General features: G+C 38.0%; 1 protein-coding gene across 2 annotated transcripts; it reads right to left on the bottom strand.

The window, feature by feature from the left end:
- Positions 1-1,538: 1,538 nt before the first annotated feature.
- On the bottom strand, positions 1,539-21,597 carry PLRG1 (pleiotropic regulator 1). Of its 2 annotated transcripts, XM_083367255.1 has the most exons (15): positions 21,485-21,597; positions 18,945-19,051; positions 17,910-18,052; positions 15,691-15,744; positions 14,130-14,223; positions 11,858-11,948; positions 11,099-11,200; positions 9,626-9,718; positions 8,798-8,947; positions 8,606-8,707; positions 7,942-8,044; positions 7,106-7,214; positions 4,627-4,766; positions 3,193-3,386; positions 1,539-2,160 (listed from the first exon to the last, which is right to left on the bottom strand). In XM_083367255.1, exons 1-15 carry the CDS (start codon positions 21,488-21,490, stop codon positions 2,101-2,103), a joined length of 1,548 nt encoding a protein of 515 aa, XP_083223381.1. In that variant the 5' UTR covers positions 21,491-21,597; the 3' UTR covers positions 1,539-2,100. The 2 variants fall into 2 exon arrangements, with proteins under 2 accessions (XP_083223381.1, XP_083223380.1); XM_083367254.1 differs by lacking the exon at positions 21,485-21,597 and having other exon boundaries at positions 18,945-19,126.

The following is a 21,597-nucleotide window of genomic DNA, read 5'->3' on the forward strand; positions in this document are numbered from 1 at the left end:
TTTGGGTTTGGTTTTTTTGAAGGGTAGAATATATATACCTGCCCATTTAACCATCCTATGTATGGCTTCTGGAGAATAAGACAGTACTCAAGAGATTGTTTAGAATTTGGCCCGAGTAGCTGTTCCCTGGAAGATTACACTCTAAGGATCACAATGAAGGCTCCCACTGATATAACGATCTGGGCATCGTTGCTGACATTAGCTCCAGCTCATTGTTCTGAGACACAAGTTTTTTTAAAAAAAACATGCAAAGAATGGTTACTTTCTGAAACACTAGAATATACTGACTTACTTGATAAAACCTCAGAGCAGCCTGGCCAAGGAGCAAATGTAATGAAGTCTTTCCAAACAGAATTATCACTTTTTCAATTAAAATATTAATATCAGGTACTCAACAGCAATTGTTTTTAAGTGGATACACCTGGCATGTGACCCAAAGAATCAAACATAAGCCCAAAATAGCTTTTAACATTCTTCTGCAAATATATGGACCAAAAGAAAGTTTCTATCACAGATTCTTCTCAAATTGCAATTGCACAAGTGAAACATTTGATTCCTTTCTCTCAGAATTCTCTGGTATGAGGAATAAAATTGGTTCTTAGTAAGAGGTCATATACTTGTGATATGCCATATTTAGGTTTACAATCTGTAGCTGATGTTTAAAAGTATTGATGCAATGCAGTCATTTTAATTAACAGAGACTTGCACCATAAATTCCTAGGTACTTCTACTTGGTATTAAGTATAATTGATTACCTTGGTAATATAAGAAATGGACCACAGCCTCACGACTCCAACCTGAGTCAGGGTATAAGGAAAAGTGCAAACTATTCCACTTTTTAAGGTACTTAAAATGAATTATCACACACTTGTAACATATGATCTCTGTAAGAAAAGCTTTCTACAACAATTGCATATTTTTTATCAAAATGTAATCCTCAATAGCCTCAGGTGTTATATGGAAATTACCTCAATAACAGTAACAAATCAAGCATGCTACTGACAATATTACATATGAACGAAGACAAGCATACACATAATACATACTTTAAACAGTTTTTTTAAAGAAAGTTTAAGTGAAGACATTATATCATTTATATCCAAGTGGTCTTCGTTACAATTCACACAAAAATAAAGGAGAGGGAAGGGAGAAAATGCTAAGGATTTCAGTCCATGTTAGACAAATTCTTGAAGTAGTAAGCAAAATCCAAAACAGAAAAAGATGCACAATGACTTTTCCAGTCACTCCTAACAGAACTTTCTGAAAAGCTTACGGAGGTCATGCTACCCAGAAGCAAGTTTCAATGTTGTTTTAGGGCCACACTCACAAACCAAAATAAGGAACACTTTGCCACTATATTTAAAGCAAAATCCACCCATATACAAGGGTATTTCATTTCAGCTGAAAAGCATACCGTATGCTATTTCTGAAATGTATTCTGTATGCTTTCCAATGTTATTACCTTCACTTTGTTTTTAAGCTTTCATAAATATGTATGTAAAAATGGAAGAGACAAGCATCAGATTATTTTTAAAAGGTTGTTTCAATAAAATTTTAATGATGATTCCAATGTGGGATAGGCAAAAATAGAACCATGACTCAAGCAGAATGATGCGCGTTCAACCTGTGAGACTGCAGTTCAGTCTTCTGTTTTTAGGGGAAATGAAATGTATTGCATTACATCTTGACAAGCAGCACATTGTATTAAGGACGTGAATCATTACTACAATGGCTTTTGTTTTCCCTTGACAATTTTACCATTCAGAGTCCCAGGACAGAGTACTATATAAGTATTTTTCTAAAAAAAAAAATCATCAAAATTTCAAACATTACTTCTTCATCAGAGGAAGATGGAAGGAAAGACCACTAACTCCCATCCACACAGAAAGACATGCAAACATTTAATGGTTTGCTACTGCTATGTAATGTACTCTGATTTCTTCAGACATGTATCATAATTGCAGCTGATTTTTCAGAGGAAAAGATAAAACTCCTAGGAGAAAGCAACACAAAATATAAAAACTGCAAACTGAAGCAATGGCTTTAGCAGTGTTTCGGCTACGAAACAAAGAGTCAGGATTATGGCACATCAATGGAAGTTTAAAATCGTTTTCTCTTGATGATTTCAGGTTTCCAGCTAACAGGATGAGTTTCTTCAGTCTGGAGAGAATAAAGGAAAAAAAAAAAGAGTTCTAACCCAATTCTAACTTTGCATATGCTACAGTTACATATTTCCTAAGACTGGCTCTAGTGAATTTCTGAATACAATCCCAAATGATATGCTAATTGAGACTACATTGTTATTTCTTATTTAGAACAGTTACTTGTACTAACTTCCCAATTAATCGAAAATAAGCTGAGGAGGAACTTAATGCCATATCTTCTGTATCAATTTTCCCCATTTCTTTTTTTAAATTTTAATGGCTATAGAAAGTCACTAGTGGTGTGGAAACATAAAAAAGCACAAATGGATTTATTTCCTATTTCATTTCAGGTTATCCACGATTAATAGTCTGGGAAAAGGATTTAAATAGTCCCATTGAAATATTTCACATAAACCACAGCATCAATTAAGAAACAGAAGAATTAAAATTGTTTTTGAAAGTGAGTACTCTATTTTATTGTTTTCATTAATCAGATATTTTGCTAAACAGTCTAAGGGCGATTTCTTGTCATTTGTGAGCTACCAGAATTAACAACCAGTTATACATCACTACGTACTGCTATACTAAATGTGAAAGGAAGGTTGAAATCTCAAACATTTACTTGGAAATAAATTTCACAAAACTAAGTTGATCTTTCTTATGAGTGGATATACGTAAAAATGTTCTATAAAGTATAGTTCACTACTTTTAAAATACAACCATAAATACATATTTGCCAAACTGAATAAATTATCTGACCACCTATACTGTTCTCACAGTTACTCTATTAAAATTGAAGAACAGACTACAAAAGCATTTATTTTATTCTGTTACTGGACAGCTTCTACTGGACAGGCAACTGAACTCAACTTATAAAGCCCATTTTTTTAAAAAAAATGTTTCCACCTGTGTAAAATGTTGTTTGTGAACCTTATTTAATTACAGTTCGGCTTTAAATACATTTTTGAGATTAATTTCAGAATACGTGTACTAAATGTATCTTTTAAGTTTTATGCTGTAAAATATTATTAAAAAAGATCCCACATACCGCAGTATCATCTTCTCTGTAGACTTTTATAGTTTTATCAGCTTCAGCTGTAAGAAGTCTGCTTTCAGATTGGTCGAATGCACAAGCAAATATTCCAGATTCACTGTCCAAAGAGCCAGGCTGCACAGCTGCATGCACCCTCTGGAAGTTGTACCCAGTTCTCCAATCCCAAAGGTGCATTGTACCATTGTCAGCTGAAAATAAAACACTGGCATATTTATTCAAAGTTACAATTCAAGTATATAGCATAGTTATTCCGAAGACTTTTATCCACCAGATCTGTTTGCATCCACACAATTCATACGTAATAGGATTCACAATGCATCTCTATCCCCCTTTGATTTCACTAGGATTGACTTCTAGAAAAAAAATTAAACATTACAAGGGTTCTACTAAAATATGGCATTTTAGTTTCCTGCAACTTGTACTGATATTACATATGCTTGCTATCTGCAGTTAATATATATTGCAGATAGTCTCCTAGTCTTGCCCACTTTCAAGTACTGGGTTGTATACACAATGGGAATTATAGCCAAACATAACACTAGAGTACCTAGGAGGGCTGACTAGAAAGCCCAGGGGGGGGGAAACTTCCCAGAATTCCTCTGCTAAAGTACTGGCATCATGTAGAAATCTTTTATATTATCTCTGTTTCTTGTGTTAGGCTAAACTTGCTTTAACATTTCTCCTGGAGTACATATTTAAATGGGCTTGAATTTGCTTTCACTGAAAGCTCTCCTAAGAACATGGCTGTACAACAAATATATATTGCTTTTAATATAAAAATATAACTAAGCATTGGGTTAATATTTTTTAATTATTTCATTCAGTTCCAAAAGAAACCAAATGTTGCTCCAAATCTGTTTTTAAAGCAGTTTGCAATACCAGAAGCTGAAAAAGGGAATTACTACCCTGCAAACATTTGTTGAAATAAGTGTGTATGGCTGTGTTAACGGAGAAAAAATTGAAAAACTGGCATAATGGGCAGCACAATTGTTAGCTTTGGGAAGATTCAACAGATTTCAGCAAGTACCAGAATGTGAAGTAAATAAATTCACTTTAACCTTTATGAAGGAAAATCTGAAGGTGCTGAAACTTGGGCAAGAACATTTTAAACTAGAAGTAAAAAAAGAAAAAATGGATTCTCAGTGGCACTGCATGGTTACTGGTTAGACACGATGGATATTAACATCCTGTGTAGAGTCACAGGTTACCGTTCCAAAAATTAAGGGCCAAAATAAATTGAAAACCTATATTAAATCCTTCCAGCAATGATGTCTGTATGTGTTCATGGTAATCAATAAGTCTGGCAATAAGTTCTAAATAATCAGAGCTTTAGAATAGCACACAAAAGGCAGTGCTGTCTCATGAGTCTTACAGTGCATAATAGCAAAACAGAATTTGTTTTGAAATCATATGTAAATTTTAATTTACCTCCAGAAACCAGGACTCCATCTGAGTTCACCGCCAACGTATTGATAATTGCACTATGGCCAGAAAGGTTTTGGATGAAATTTCCATCAGGGAATTTCCACTGTTTTACGTTATCTGGAGACCCAGATGCAAATGTGTATCTGTAAGAAAATATATACTAAGATCTTAGTAACTGTTGGGATGCCTAATTAATCAGTATTTAATTATTGGTTGTTAAAAGTTACCAGGGTTTATTACATTGAAACTGTAATAAACCCTGGTAACTTTATCAATCAATAATTAAAGTTTACAGAAAATTACACTTTCAATGTTAAACTATTTCCTCTGAATTATTTATGGTGACAAAAGAAACTTGGCTTTCCATATATTTTTGAATTACAACTTCCAGGGATCTCAGCTCACATTATTAATAGTAAAAACTATACGGAACTTGACATTGAGCAACTAGAAAGCCTAAGTTCCTCACCCTGTAATTTAAGCACCATAGACTGCTTGTTTGGAAACAAAGTAACTGATTAATAAGGGGTAGGATGTCTGTTAAAAGCCAAATATTGTTAAACGTCAATGGGAAATTATACATACATAAAAGAGGAAGGAAAATTTATATATGTTTGTTTTATTCGGTATAAGATGGGCTTGTATAATACATGGAAAGATATGGCATATAGATATTGTCCAATGTAGATTTCCACTGTCCAGTCATGTCCTACTCTATGGCATGGTGTTCACCTTCATTTCTTAGACCAGGGCTTTTCACCCATTGCACCACTTTTAGGATATGGCAACATCCGAGTACCACCAGTCGCCTGGCAAGGTGTCAAAAACTTGACGACCAAAAAAAAAAAAAAAGTGATGAAGTACAGGTAGTCCTCAACTTACAACAGTTCGCTTAGTGACTGTTCAAAGTTACAATGGCACTGAAAAAAGTGTCCCCCAAGCCACAGCCGAGCAAGACACCTGCCTGCCTGCCCAGAGGCGCTCTTCCTCCTGTCTGAAGTTTTCATTGTTGTGAGCATTTCAGTTGAGGATTGGCAGCAGGGGTGGGGTAGGGGTAGTGTTTGATTTTTATTCCCCCCGTCTGCTGAGTGGTTGCAGCAGGTTTTGGTCACTTCACAGGACCCTGGGACACTGTGACCATCATAAATATGAATCAGTTGCCAAGCATCTGAATATAAATCACAAGACCCTGGAGATGCTGCAACATTCCAGCTGATTGGCGCTTCTTCTGGGCTCAGCAGAAGCACCAGGATCAGTGTCGAGCTCCAGCTTCTGCTGAACCCTGACAGCCCTGCAGCTCCAGCCGTCTCTCGCTCAGGCTTGTGCGGTGCTGCCACCGGTTTAGCTCATTCCCCTCCCCCGCTACCACTTTTCTAGGATGGTTGTGTACCACCTGCCAGGTGCCAATGTACCACAGGTGGTACCCGTACCACTGGTTGAAAAGCCCTGTCTTAGCCGATTGCCTGAAGCCATTTTCTGTGGTCACGTGGGGAGCATGGCTATATGCCAAAGCCACACGGAATGCTATTACCTTCCCACTGAAGCAGCCCCTATTAATCTATTCACATTTGAACTGCTAGGTGGGTAGGAGCTGAGGCAGGAACGGGAGCTCACCCCATTCCACAGCACTCGGGTCTTGAACCTGGACTGTCAGTTTCCCAACTGACAAACTCAGTATCTTTTACTAGTGAGCCATCCTGCCTCCGGGTACTTTACTCAAAGAACATAAAATCAAAGATTTACTGTATGGGAATAATCCACCAAAGTAGATCACATATTTTCCCACATAGAACAGTTCTATTCAGTCAGTATCATGTTAGAAGGTATTTTCTGATAAATCAATAGCTCTATTTGGTAAGAACATTAGAAAGTACTTTCTAATAATTTTAGAAGCCACAGGAAGTTTAGGTGTTAAGTCTAAATGAAACAAATCATCTTATGGCTTAGTTTGCAAATCTAACCACTCTGAGATGTAAAAGGGGAACAAAGACAGCAGAAGGCATACTGCCTTCATCTGTGTAATGAAATGAATTATTTAAATCTAAGAATAAAACACCAAAGTCTTCCTCACTGATTTTAGTGAAACAAGAATCTAAGTAAGCATGTACAAGATGGCAGCTTTAATGTTATATAATCTTGTTATGCTATACATAAGACCAACTTTTGCACACAAACCCTCTGGCCTTGATGAAGGAAAATTTCAAGCAATGATCAAAAGCTCACAAGGTCATGTAACATTGCCATAATACATTGTTCTCATAGTTACAACTGCTGGAACAAATTAAACCTATTGTTGCCTTAAATAGGCAGCACAGTATTGAACTCATGACTAGTATATACCGCCCTGAGTCCTCAGGGAATAGGGCGGTATATAAATGTAACTAAATAAATAGTAGCCTGACCTATCTGTACTAAAAAATGGTATATTTACGTTTTTAAAAGCCTGTTTTTTTTAAAAAAAAAATAACACAGCAAATCTTACTGTCTTGGATGCAAGACCACGGCTCTAACCGATTTCTTGTGATTTGTTAACGTGACCCGTGTTTTTCCTGCTACCAAATCCCAGAGGCGTATGGTGGTGTCATGACTTCCTGCAGTGTAGAAATAAAATTTAAAGAGTAATAGAGATATATACTTTGACCATAATTTGTTTTTCCTTAATGTTTGTTTCCCCTGCACTTGAAAATCTTCCCACTGCTTTGAGTCTTACTCAGGTAAGAAAGATGGTAGAGATACTGGTATTACTTCCGGCACCCCACTCAATGCTACAGCAATAGAGAGATCATACAGCATGCTGCTGATGACAATTATGACGTTGGCAGAAGAGCACCTTCTCTGTTCTACCATAGGTTCAGGGATTGTCCCAGGAGCCACAATTGGAACTGCTGCAGAGGCATGTATATATTCTAGTTCACTTGTGGGCCTTATTCATATGGTCAAAGCAGTAAAGAGATGATTTTTCTGAAAGACTTTCTCCTCCTTTGTAAGACAGTTTTTCAAAACTTAACCAATTTATTTGCCTGCTGCATAAGTGCTAGCTGCAATCCAATTAACAACTCTGAAAAGCATTCAAGATTCTCATGCTCTCAGTCTATTTTTTAAAAAAAAATTCTGGGCATTTATACTAGTTTATAGCCAGAGATCTTAGCTATATGCAGAATTATTTAAAATGATTTCATTTTTTGAAAGCTACAAATGCTCAACTAGAACGCAACAAATGGAAGCATTTTATTAAGCCACAAGCAACTGCGTGCAAGTTGGCTATAGGATCGACTTAAGTGAATTATGTTCCACTTTAAGAAGCAGCATTCATCATACCTGTGATAATCTGTGGCTCTGCTGCTTGGCACTTCACTGTTGCCACAGCATTCGTGTGTCCTGACAATGTATGCACACTAGCTTTTGTTCTTACATCCCAGATCTAATAAGATCATAAATTTGAACAATTAAGTACAACAATACAAAGGTTATAAACAATCTTTATTAAACAAACTTTACCATCTGTTTATAATTATGAGCATTATCGCTCAGGATCCTGCTGACCTTAGTATCATTATGAACTCCCATCTAGGGTAAGAACAGTATTTGTATAGGAAAATAACAGGAACACACAAGCACTTCCCGCCACTGGCATGGTTTGTTATTGTAAGGAGAACTGAAGCTGCTCAGCTTATTTTTGTAAGCCTTTGATGAATAAAGCATGGATTACAACAGTTTGCAGCCCCAGAGATCTCTCTTATTTCTACTCTCAACCCTTAAAACACAAGTATTAAACAGTACAAATTTGATTATTTTGCAAAAGTAACCCAGTGCATTCAGTTGTGTCCCCTGGGATACTGGGGCTACAGCATCCTTAATTGATTGACTAAAATTAGTAGAATTTGAAGATTTTTAAGAGAGTATAAATATTAGTTTCCACAGGGACAAACACACACACACACACACATATAAATAAAAAAATAAATATTTCTGCTTTACTTACACGGGCTGTTGAATCTCTGCTACAAGTTACAAGCACATCTATTGTTGGATGCAAATCCAAACCATACACAGCACTTAGGTGGCCGTGGTAATGCCTAATAACCTGGACGTAAACATATTGCAATCAGCACTGAATGTTCCATTATCGTTACACTGCTGAAAGATTCCAACTGTTTCAAGTTCTTTTAGTTACCTTATTATATTCAAGATCCCAGCATTTCACCTGCTTATCTTCCCCACATGAGAAAAGATAAGGACTTCTTCCACTGACTATTACACCTCGAACTGTACTAATATGTCCTGTTAAAGACAGTTTTAATTTGCCACTTGCAAGATCCCAAATCTGTAATGAGAAAAGTACATCTTTGATGTTCTTTGAAATAACCCACATAGACATCTGTTATTCTAACTGAGCCACATCTCAAAGTTCTTAGTAGAATACAAATACATATTCATGATGGTAGAAAGACTGGAAAAATAGTTTACTATACTAATCCCAGTTTGGGAATACTAACAGACTTAAACAATTTGGCCTATAGGCAAAGATAGGTAAAGGTAAAGGTTCCCCCGCACATGCGTGCTAGTCGTTTCCGACTCTAGGGGCCGGTGCTCATCTCTGTTTCAAAGCCGAAGAGCCAGCGCTTGTCCGAGGATGTCTCCATGGTCATGTGGCCGGCATGACTAGACGCCAAAGGCGCACGGAACGCTGCTACCTTCCCACCGTAGTGGCCCCTATTTTTCAACTTGCATTTTTACATGCTTTCGAACTGCTAGGTTGGCAGAAGCTGGGACGAGTAACAGGCGCTCACTCTGTTACGCGGCACTCAGGATTCGACCCGCCAAACTGCCGACCTTCAGATAGACAAGCTCAGCGTCCTAACACACTGAGCCACCGCGTCCCTCTAGGCAAAGATAGAGAATAATAAAATATTCTGAAGTGGATATTACTAAAGCACTATTATGAAGTATATTACTGAAATAATACAAAAAGTACTGGACTACAATTAAGCCAACATCTCACCTTTATAGTCCTGTCAGCAGAGCCAGTAACAAACCACTGATTTCCTGGTTCAACTGCAATACATCTCACCCATCCCAAATGTCCACTGATAACCTAAAAAAGTTATAGCTTATCAATTTAGATAAAATATCAACCCTGACAGCTTAAAGCAGTTACATAACAAAAAGTTTCTTTGGCTTCAAATTTATCAGTAAGTGTAACGTTGCCAGTGTTCAATGAATAATGACTATGGGGTTCCAAAGTAAATTGCAAAACCTATCGGATGCAGGTTGCCCAGTTCTGCACTAAATTAGGATTATCATTATGTACAAATAGCAATACCGAGTAAGACTTATGTATCGCTCTTTACAACACTCTCTGGGCAGTTTAAAATGTCAGTGTATTTCCTCCAACAATCTGGGTCCTCATTTTACCAACCTCGGAAGGATGGAATGCCGAGTCAATCCTGAGCTGCTCAGGATCAAATTCCCGCAATTCTGCATTCTAACTACTGCACCACCAGGGCTCTTACACTGCTCCAGCACAGCATATCCAGCCACGATCAGGAATTCTTAAGACTTTGTAATTTCAAATTTTATTCAAAATAAGATTATTTTTGTTACTGCCCTCTAGGGCAAATTCCTTTGCAACAGCTTTTGTCTCTATAATGCATAGAGCTATATTAAAAGAGTCAGTACTATATTAGTTAAACTTTGGAGCTTTGTTCCCCCCCCCAAGTTGCATCATTTTCATCTTTTTAAGTTCCCTCCTTGATGGTATAAACAAAGATGAATTGTCCATGTCTTTCTTCAATTTTAAAATGAACTTGTGTTAATTTTGTTTGGACTGTATTTAAGAATGTGCTGCCTTGCCTACTATAGTTGTCACACCATTTTGTAGAAGTATCTAGTTAACTAATGCTAAAGACAATAAACGAGCAAGTCAGTTACTGTGTACATGTGTGTAATGAATTAGATGCTTCTAAGGGGCTCCACATACAATATGTTTCCATGAAGTTCTAAAGAATGGGGCCTTTTTAAAAAAAATGGTTCCAGTCACTCTGACAGTTCTGCCAATAGTATTCCACACAAGACCAAGCTAAACTAAACTAAAAATAGTTGGAATGAGTTTCTACATCAATCTCTCTTTGCTCTCTTCTCTGCTACTTTGAAGTGATTAGAAACATTACTTCAAATTTTAAGTCACAGAAATTGCTACTGAGTGATGATTTACTAGAACAAGACAGGACAAAAATATGATTTGACCTTGATTCAGTCAATAAACTTTAATCAGAATGCTGTTAGTTTATTTATAGGTGTTTCCAACTTGCCTAAAGCATATTGAAGTAGGAGTAATAGTAACTGAATTCAAGGTCAGAATAATCTTAATTCTTCTAATAATCTCATCATAGTTTTGTATTCCCATCTAAACTAGTCCAACATTTAACAAACTATTTATCTGGCAATAAACAGTTCTAATATATTTACTACTTACTCTGTATAGTTTCCATGGTGGATGCCACTGTGGTTTTGGCATTGTTGGAGCCTTTTTTGCCATTAATGCAGAATTTTTATTCCCACCAGCTTCCATCAGAGCCTATAAATTAAACAAACATCACATCATATCTTTTTCTTCACTGAACTACTCTCAGAGGGGCCTATAATATAATTCTGTCACAAAAGTCTATGCTCTTTCTAGCTCATTAGAAGACTAGAATATAATCTGATTAATTTGCTGGAATTGGGTATGTGTAGTTTAACGAAGAGAAGGGTGAGGGGGGACATGATAGCAGTGTTCCAATATCTCAGGGGCTGCCACAAAGAAGAGGGAGTCAGGCTATTCTCCAAAGCACCTGAAAGCAGGACAAGAAGCAACGGATGGAAACTAGTCAAGGAAAGAAGCAACCTAGAACTAAGGAGAAACTTCCTGACAGTTAGAACAATTAACCAGTGGAACAACCTGCCTCCAGAAGCGGTGAATGCTCCAACACTGGAAGCTTTTAAGAAGAGACTGGATGGCCATTTGTATGAAATGGTATAGGGTTTCCTGCCTGAGCAGGGGGTTGGACTAGATGACCTCCAAGGCCCCTTCCAACTTCAACAACTTCTTCTTCTTCTTCTTCTTCTTCTTCTTCTTCTTCTTCTTCTTCTTCTTCTTCTTCTTCTTCTTCTTATTATTATTATTATTATTATTATTATTATTATTATTATTATTATTATTTTGCACGAGAGGGTCCCTATTACTGAAACCTACCATAGTCAAACCCGGAGGCTGTGAACGCTCAGGAATCCCAGCGTGTCTATATATATCACCTACACCAGCAGCAGTTCTATTTGATTCTATTCTGAAAAGAGAAAAAAAATGATGTGGGCTTATTACCTCCATAAAGAATTAACAGAGTGCTGACTCTGTATATGACTTGACAATACACCTACTCAAGAAAACCTTTGGAATATCACGTTAGCGAAGAACAAGCAAACATGTTCAGATCACACTCCAGCAAAACTGGTAATAAGTAGCAACATTTTAATCATGACTGTTAAGATTCCATAGTATTTCAGGAGCCTTAGGCTTTGCAAAAATTTTCACTATTATCTTGCATTATTGTTTACACCCGTACTTGTCATAATACCAAAGACACACAAAATAGATGCACATTCATTGAGGCAAGTATGGTTTATAACCTGTGTTGCTAATGGAAGAGTAAATGTCCAAAAGGAGTGCTGGAGATACGAATAAAAAAAAAGAAGACCTGGAGTAGGTCTTTCAAGAACTAGCAGAAAGGGCGCAGGTCTTCTAGATATGTCTTCCACCTAGGACAGCTGGATGTCTCCTTCTCTAATAATGGTATAGCTATATGAGATGGTGTAGGTTCTCCTACTTGAGCAGGGGGCTGGACCAGAAGACCTCCAAGGTCCCGTCCAGCTCTATTCTATTCTAATTCTAATTCTAATTCTATTCTATTCCACTCCATATTCTATTCTGCTCCATATTCTATTCTATTCTATTCTATTCTATTCTATTCTATTCTATTCTATTCTATTCTATTCTATTCTAATTCTATTCTATTCTATTCCACTCCATATTCTATTCTGTTCTATTCTATTCTATTCTATTCTATTCTATTCTATTCTATTCTATTCTATTCTATTCTATTCTATTCTATTATTTCCATTCCATTCCATTCCATTCTTCTCATTCCTATTCCTATGCCTATTCTAACATTCAGAAAGGTATTTAAATATTGTGCTTCTTTAAAGTCTTCGAGGAATAAATTTGTATCGTACTCTGAGTAACTGATTTATCTGATTCCGTGATAGAAAATTTTGGATTTTTTTAAACAGGAGATTGTTGTAATTGTAGCATAATCTGCCAGAGATTTTAGAATGTGACAGCACAGAAGCTTAAGTAAGCAAATTGCACCCGTCCCACTTGTGTCCCTTCCTGGTTGGCTATTGGGGGGGGGGATGCTGGACCACACAGATCTGTCCTTGTGTGCCTACTCTTCCTTTTTAAGGTCAGTGTTAATGTAGCCACAAGGTAATGATGAGCTGAAGTTAGTTATCAGATCATTTATACTGCAATTTATTTCTTTACATTTTTAAGGTTGCCTAGTTAAGAAGCATACTTGAAAATATATATATGATGATGACGGATGGGATTCCGTCGAAACGTCGCCCCTACACCTTTAGTTCTACGCGGGGAACAACCCGAATAACCAAAGATCCATATATATATATCCCGTTAAAACTGAAATGGTTACCGAACAGAAGCCTGTTAAGATTGTATTATTCATGGATTGTATTATTCATGGATTATTCATGGATTGTGTCCTGGCTGTTACATAAATCTTTAGACGCTATAGGTAAAGGTTCCCCCGCACATGCGTGCTAGTCGTTTCCGACTCTAGGGGCCGGTGCTCATCTCCGTTTCAAAGCCAAAGAGCCAGCGCTTGTCCGAGGACGTCTCCGTGGTCATGTGGCCGGCATGACTAGACGCCAAAGGCGCACGGAACGCTGTTACCTTCCCACCGTAGTGGTTCCTATTCTTCTACTTGCATTTTTACGTGCTTTCGAACTGGTAGGTTGGCAGAAGCTGGGACGAGTAACAGGCGCTCACTCTGTTTCGCGGCACTCGGGATTCGACCCACCAAACTGCTGACCTTCTGATTGACAAGCTCAGCGCCCTAACCCATTGAGCCACACCACATCCCTTTTAGACGCTATAGAAACTAGCTTTTTATCAAAAGATCCTTTATGGCACATAAAAACCATCAGAAACAGAAAAGGTATCTACTAACAGGCTGCTTCTGTTTTGCTGTTTGATGTAAGTCCCTGTTTTATTTTTATTTTTTCTTAAAATTATCAACAGTAAATAACGTCTTGCCAAACAGTTACAAAGAACATAATCACATGGAGCACACCATGATGAGTTAACAAAGACCACTTTATGTCACTGTGCCTTGCAAATGAATCTGAAATGTCATTTTGGTTTCTTAGCTAATTAATAAGGGAAACATAATTACTTGGATTGAGAAGGAGGCAGAGCCACAGCTAAGGACTGAGATGCTGATTCACTAGGCATCCTTTGGATTTTAGTGTCTGCAGTCAGAGCCACTCCTTATTTCAAAAAGGAAAGAGAATATAATCAAGAACAATAAAATGTCAACAACTAAATGCTTATTTGTGTTATGAATTATACATTTAATAAATGTACCATTTTTCATTTTGCAATACATAAAGGAACAATTATTATTTCTTCAAGCAATTATGTAGTCAGGGAAATCAAAGGAATTCTATCTGAAGTTTGTAACTGATAACAGACATATTCTATATTGGAAGATCGCCCACTTCAATTATTATTTTATTTAATAGACTTTTTAATTTTGAATGCTTTTAAATCACTACAGTCTGGCTGTGTACATGGCTAATGCTATATTTCAACTGCTTAGTTTTATTAGTACTCATTAAAAGTAATCAGGTTTTTAAATTTAAAAAAAAACCAGTTTCACAATAGTTTTTAAACATTAAAACATTCATTTCATATTGCATAGATTAAATAGGAGCTTGAACATTCAAGCAGACATTAAAAACTAAAATCAGAATAAAGAATTTTATGATTTGTAATGCATATAATACATGAATTTGAATAGGGTTTTCTGAAGCTATATAAAAAGAGACAACATTCAAGAAAATTTAACAATATAAATCTACTGGGTAGTAAACAGACAAGTGAACAAAAATAATATATTCCTTGCTTAAAAGTTTAAAAAATATCTGGCATCCTGCTAATTGTCTTAATTTAAAGTATTCTATTTGTTTGTGTTAATGTCTAATAATGGATGAATTCTTCCATTAGGTTGCTGAGCAGCTAAAAAATAATGCAGAGAAGACAGCAAGTTGTTGAGTGGCTTAGAGGCTAAATCTTACAAATACTTTTAAAACTGGGTGTGTTTAACCTAAAGAAGACAAGGTTGAGGGGAGACCCATAGCAATCTTCCAATATTTGTAAAAGCTATCATAGGAAAATAACACAGGCTTTTTTTTACCCTGACAGGAGGACAACCTCAAACCAATAGATATTTGGTTTGAGTATTTACAGAGATCGATCCAAATTTAAGAAACTTCCTTACTGTGAGAGCTATTAAGCAGTGAAACAGTATGTCTGCTGAATCATAAGTGCTCCATCACTGAAGTTTTTTTCAAATGAAGGTTGGGCAATTATTTGCCTGGGAGGTTTGAGGAATGTTGCCCTGGGCAGAGAATTGAATTAAAAGACTCTCTGTTCCCTTCCAATCCTATGATTATAAGTATCCCGAGCTTTTTAAACATTTCAAAATGTAGTGGCGATATACCTGCTTTAAACTATTAGGCATGATAACAGAAGGTATCATAAATACTACCAAAAGCAATTAAAGATTATTTGTATAATTCCTTCATAAAAGATGCACTCAAACTGTTTTCAAATCGATATCTGTATCATTACGCTCCACCTTAATATACAATGACATCTTCCTGAAGATCCTGTTCTAGAATACCACAGATTTCCACCTAAACATAACTGTATTTGGCAATAAGCTTACTCACCTGGTCCAGGAGGATATGGATGGGTTCCTGTTATCAAATAATCATTATCTTCTCCTAAACAGTAAGAGATGTATTAAGTCATTTATAGAAGAGTAAAAACAATCATTTAATAATCATATACAACTCCCCTGACGATTCCAAACTGCAACCATCATTTGAATTTCTACTGAATAATTAATGTGGAAAAATCACATTATGAATATGTGTGTGTTTGTGTGTGTAAATACATTATCTAAATGTCTGAAAAGCTCAAGAGGATTCTCAACCAACACAACACATGTGCACACTTTAAACTCAAGAATACACTGAAGCAGAAGCAAGATCACCATCCCCAAAGGCTTCCATTCTCTGTGACAAGAGCTTTTGAAAAAGGTGATAGAAGCCTGCAGGAGGGGTGTAACTGCCTGCTTGCACTACTTCAGGGCTCTATCGCTTTTGCAAAAGCTTTTTGTTGAAGAGAATGGAGGCCTGAAGTAGCGCGAGATTGGGCCCCCAAAGTCTGCCATCCCCTTTGCAAAAACTTTTGGAGTGGAAGACGAGAGCTGAAGAAGGGTGAGATCGCACCCCTGCAGGCCTCCATTCTCTGCTCTCAACGTTTTTGGCAAAGGGGATGGAGGCCTGTAGTAGCGCGAGACTGCACCCCACAAAGTGTTCCGTCCCTTTTGCAAAAGATTTTGGAATTGAGGACGAAGAGCTGAAGAAGAGTGATCTCCTGCCCCAGCAGGCCTCCGTTTTCTGCAGCAAAAGCTTTTGGCATGGAGAATGGAAGCCTTTGGGGACGCCATCTTGGGCTCCTTCAGACTCACTAAGGCTACCCTGTGCTCCAAAACCAGCTTGCCATTGCAGGCAAAGAAACTGTGGCAGAAAGGAGAAGCTCACTTGATCATGGAGTTTTTTGTAAGGTGAGTCTCCAGCGGAGCAAAATGGGAGGGGGGAGGGGTTGGAGCAATTCTGGGGATCCCAAGGGAGCATGAGGTGTTTCAGTGGGTTGCGGGAGGCCTTGGGTGGTCTGAAGTAGGCGGCCTGTTCCAGCACTTTCTCCCTCCATGGTCAACCTGAGATACCTCATGTGCATTTAACGACCTGCGCATTTGATTAATGAATGCATTGGGAAAGCAGGGAGGGATCACGTTCATTTAACACGATCCAATTAACGAATCCTCGGGTTACTAATGTAATTGACAGGTTCTATTACAATTGTAACTTGAGGATTACCTGTAAATAAGAGCATGAATTTGCTTCCATTTTAAACAAGGGAAGAAAAAGAGAAGATTTAATGGATCAATTTTAAAAACAAAAACGAAAAGGGAAATGTTGATGAATTTGAATTCTAAAAAATTAAGCAACAAGATTAACTTTAAAAATAAAAATAAATTAAACAAGAGATGTTAATTGATGATGTAATGGCAGAATGTTAACATTTGACTATATCTAAGAATAAAAAAATAAATAAAAATATAATAACAAATGGAACATGTGCATATGAAAACTATATATCTTGAGATAGTGTACTGAGTTACATAATGCAAAATAGAAAGATGCTAAACACATTCTGAACAATACCTAAGGGTTTAAAAATGTTCATATTTGAAATAATACTTCTTTCTTTTAACTAGGTGCATGTAGACTTCAGCCCGTAGATTCTACTTTATTTTGAGTAGAATTTCAAGAACACTGACTCAGAAGAAAAATAATTGTTTGAGCAAGTGGACATAAATTAACAATTCAAGAAGAATCTCTCTCTACCCACAAGAACTCATCCTTGCCACTTGTGATTAGTAGTGGAGTCAAACTCATGTTCTGAAAATACAAATTAACTCTTCTCTTCAATTTCATTAATTTATAATTAATTTAACTTGGGGTTTGAAAATTGTTTTGGTTTGTCTACATAACTGATAGTGATACTCTGCCGATGTATGTTAAAATATCTAATACTCTATTATTACATTATGATTTATATCTCTGCCTTAAATCAAGTCAATGACAAGCCTTCAGGCAGTTACAATCCACCGCTCTTTAGCCAGCAGGCAACTCTCTTTAAAAGTGGGGATCCTTTAAATCCAATAAAACAATCCTAAGCGTCTTTACTCAGAGATAGTTACTATTATCTGATAGTGACCATATGGTTACAAAAGGTGTTTCTCGAACAAGGGTTCAGGATTATTAAAGTCATATCTGTATCCATCACCTAAACATGCACCCATGTAACTGTCACCTACCTGGATTTTGGAGATACTGCTTGTGTCCATAGGAATCTACTACACCATGAGAACCCTTCTCTCGAACACACTCTTTCAATGCAGGCATATGTAGCACAGAACTATACTCTGTACGGAGTTTAACTGCCATCTTAACTTTGTGGCTGCACAAAAATACACTTTATTACATCTTTATTTTTAACATACGTTTTACTATATAATAAAACTATATCACAGTAGAGTTTCATATATTCAGAGGTTCAGATAGTAAGTATGATATACACATACTTATACCATGAACTGGTGCAAAGATTTTTTTTTCAAATACAAATACTTTCTTGTAATTTCTGAATTTGAACGAAATGCAAAAAACTATTCTGATTATTTAACATACAATAACTTGAATTTTTTTTTAACCGCATTAAGGGGAATCATTCTATTTTCCCATGGTATTCAGCACTTGACCGATTCAAGACTTCAGGATTCAAGTCATGAATAAATGCCAGTGGTAGCAGCTACTGTGAGATAAGGAAAGGGAGGCATTGGAAAGATGGCGGGGGGGGGGAGGGAAGAGGTAGCTGCTACTATCCTTGGTTTCAAAAATAGCATATTCAAAGGGCCAGCCCACTTAGTCTCCAGGCAGCTTGCCTTGCCTTGCCCATCTGCTGATTGCCTTGGCTTCAAATATAGGGAAGATTGGGAAGGGGAAGGGAAGCTTTGGGATAGATGGGGGAGGCCAAGTCAGTTAGACATGCTACAACTGAAGTCACTAACAGTAGAGCAGGTAAGGAAAGGAAGGTACTCAGAAGATCAGTGTACAAACCCCATGGAGGATGCAAGAGAGATACACACTAGTCTTCCCTATTCACTATTAAAAAAAATCCCACATTTTGTTTCGGCTGAAACCTAGAACCACCAAAATGTTTTAAATTTGATTCTGCTGAACCACACAACCTACATGGAAGAGTTTGGCAGAATTTTTAAAGCACTATGTATTGGTTCTGGGTTCAAAACCAAACCTATTTTTTTCATTGAATGCCTAGTTCTATTTCTTACCTCCTTTCATCTAATAATACAGGTTTTGCGTTGTCAGCCACAAACATATCATGAGTCCTCTTTAAAGACCTGAATACAAGAGTGTGGACAGAGTGCTTCTGCACATCCTGAAAAAAGAAAAAAAAAGCACACATTCCGTTAGAGCAAAGTTCCCAGAGGATGGGCTCCAGCACAAGTCTGAAAGCTCATATATATAGTGGTTTTGTACATCTGATACCAGCTGCCATGGTATATGAGTTGCTTATAATAAGGACATTGTCCATGCTTTTCTCTCATGGGCTAGTGCAGCGTTGTGCTTGTAAATTCAATTTGTTGTTATATATATATATATATATATATATATATATATATATATATATATATATATATATACACACACATACATATATATATATATATATATATATATATATATATATATATATATATATATATATATGTAAATATATATATATATTATTAAATTTATACATACATACATACATACATACATAGGTAAAGGTAAAGGTTCCCCCGCACATGCGTGCTAGTCGTTTCCAACTCTAGGGGCCGGTGCTCATCTCCGTTTCAAAGCCGAAGAGCCAGCGCTTATCCGAGGACGTCTCTGTGGTCATGTGGCCGGCATGACTAGACGCCAAAGGCGCACGGAATGCTGTTACCTTCCCACCGTAGTGGTATATGTATGTAGGTCTTGGCGTATTCGGGTCTTTTCCCCTGTAAGATTGAGAGTGTAAGATTAAGACACTCTCAATCTTACACGAGAAAAGACCTGAATATGCCAAGACCTACATACCTGTACCTGTGAAAATCTACGAAAACATGTATATGTATAAAAAGGTAAAGGTTCCCCCGCACACGAGTGCTAGTCGTTTCCGACTCTAGGGGCTGGTGCTCATCTCTGTTTCAAAGCCGAAGAGCCAGCGTTTGTCCGAGGACGTCTCCGTGGTCATGTGGCCGGCATGACTGGACGCCAAAGGCGCACGGAACGCTGTTACCTTCCCACCGGAGTGGTCCCTATTTTTCTACTTGCATTTTGACGTGCTTTCGAACTGCTAGGTTGGCAGAAGCTGGGACAAGTAACAGGCACTCACTTTGTTACACGGCACTCAGGATTCGACCCGCCAAACTGCCGACCTTCTGATCGACAAGCTCAGCGTCCTAACCCACTGAGCCACCGCGTCCCTACATATGTATGTATACATATATATACATATATACATATGGATCCTTGGTTTTTCGGGTTTTTCCCCGCGTAGAACTAGAGGTGTAGGCGCAACGTTTCGACGGAATCCCATCCGTCATCATCAGGCTTTAGCTTCCTTCTTCTGGGGAATATATGTATATATATATACATACATACATACACACACTGGAATACTGCTATCATGTCGCCCCTAGTCCTTCTTTTCTCTTAGCCGGCCATACCCAAATCCTGCAACCGTTCTTCATATGTTTTAGTCTCCAGGCTTTTAATCATCCCAGTCGCTCTTCTCTGCATTTTTTCCAAAGTCTCAGCATCCTTTTTTTTTTTTTTGGGTAACGGGGTGACCAAAGCTGGATGCAGCATTCCAGGTGTGGCCTCACTGAGCGGTACTAAGACTTCACGGGATGTTATAATTTATAATAATAATAAGTTGGAAGGGACCTTGGAGGTCATCTAGTTGAACCCCCTGCTCAGGCAGGAAACCCTATACCATTTCAGACAAATGGCTGGCCAGTCTCTTCTTAAAAACTTCCAGTGTTGGAGCATTGACAGCTTCTGGAGGCAGGTTGTTCCATTGGTTAACTGTTCTAACTATCAGGAAGTTTCTCCTTAGTTCTAGGTTGCTTCTCTCTTTGGTTAGTTTCCATCCATTGCTTCTTGTCCTGCTTTCAGGTGCTTTGGAGAATAGCTTGACTCCCTCTTCTTTGGGGCAGCCCCTGAGATATTGGAACACTGCTATCATGTCACCCCTCGTCCTTCTCTTTGTTAAACTACACAGACCCAATTCCAGCAACCGTTCCCTATATGTTTTAGCCTCCAGTCCCCCAATCATCTTAGTTGCTCTTCTCTGTACCCTTTCTAGAGTCTCGACATCGTTTTTACATTGTGGTGACCAAAACTGGATGCAGGATTCCAGGTGTCGCCTTACCAAGGCATTGTAAAGGGGTATGTTGATTCTATGCCTCTCGCATTTTGCATTTACACTTTTGATCAGGGGTGTTCAAACTTGGCCCTTTTATGACTTGTGGACTTCAACTCCCAGAATGCCTCAGCCAGGCCCATTGGCTGAGGAACTCTGGGAGTTGGAGTCCACAAGTCATAAAAGGGCCAAGTTTTCTGAAGACCCCTGCTTTTGATCCTCTCGCGGCAGTATTCGCCTAAGGCGGCACCCTACTAAGTTCCCATACGTAGTTGACCGTTTGGGGGGTTGGGGTAAGGTGTTGGGCGAACCCAGCCCCGCCAGCCAAGACCGAGGGCCCACTTCACCTCATTCCCTTTCGGATCAGCCCCGCACATGCGCAAAGAGGGTGGGAAGAAAAGCGCCCTCTTTTCTTACCTCCATCGCGACGGCAACTTACGCTCCCCCCCCCCTCAACGGCACCGGACCAGACCCTACACCACAAGCAGGTCTGTTACACCAACGGGCGCTTCCGGCTCTGGTCACCGCCG

Source organism: Vipera ursinii, assembly GCF_947247035.1.
Source record: "Vipera ursinii genome assembly, chromosome: 7".
NCBI classification, from domain to species: Eukaryota; Metazoa; Chordata; class Lepidosauria; order Squamata; family Viperidae; genus Vipera; species Vipera ursinii.

Bases quoted from the DNA above. Each gene is read 5' to 3' on its own strand.
- PLRG1 (XM_083367254.1), bottom strand. From the start codon at position 19,078: ATGTGTGCTTTTTTTTTCTTTTTTCAGGATGTGCAGAAGCACTCTGTC. The intron at 18,053-18,944 runs GTAAGAAATAGA...ATTTTTGTGCAG, and splicing joins GTATTATTAGATGAAAGGAG to CCACAAAGTTAAGATGGCAG. The intron at 8,948-9,625 runs GTGAGATGTTGG...TTCTCATTACAG, and splicing joins CTGCTGACAGGACTATAAAG to ATTTGGGATCTTGCAAGTGG.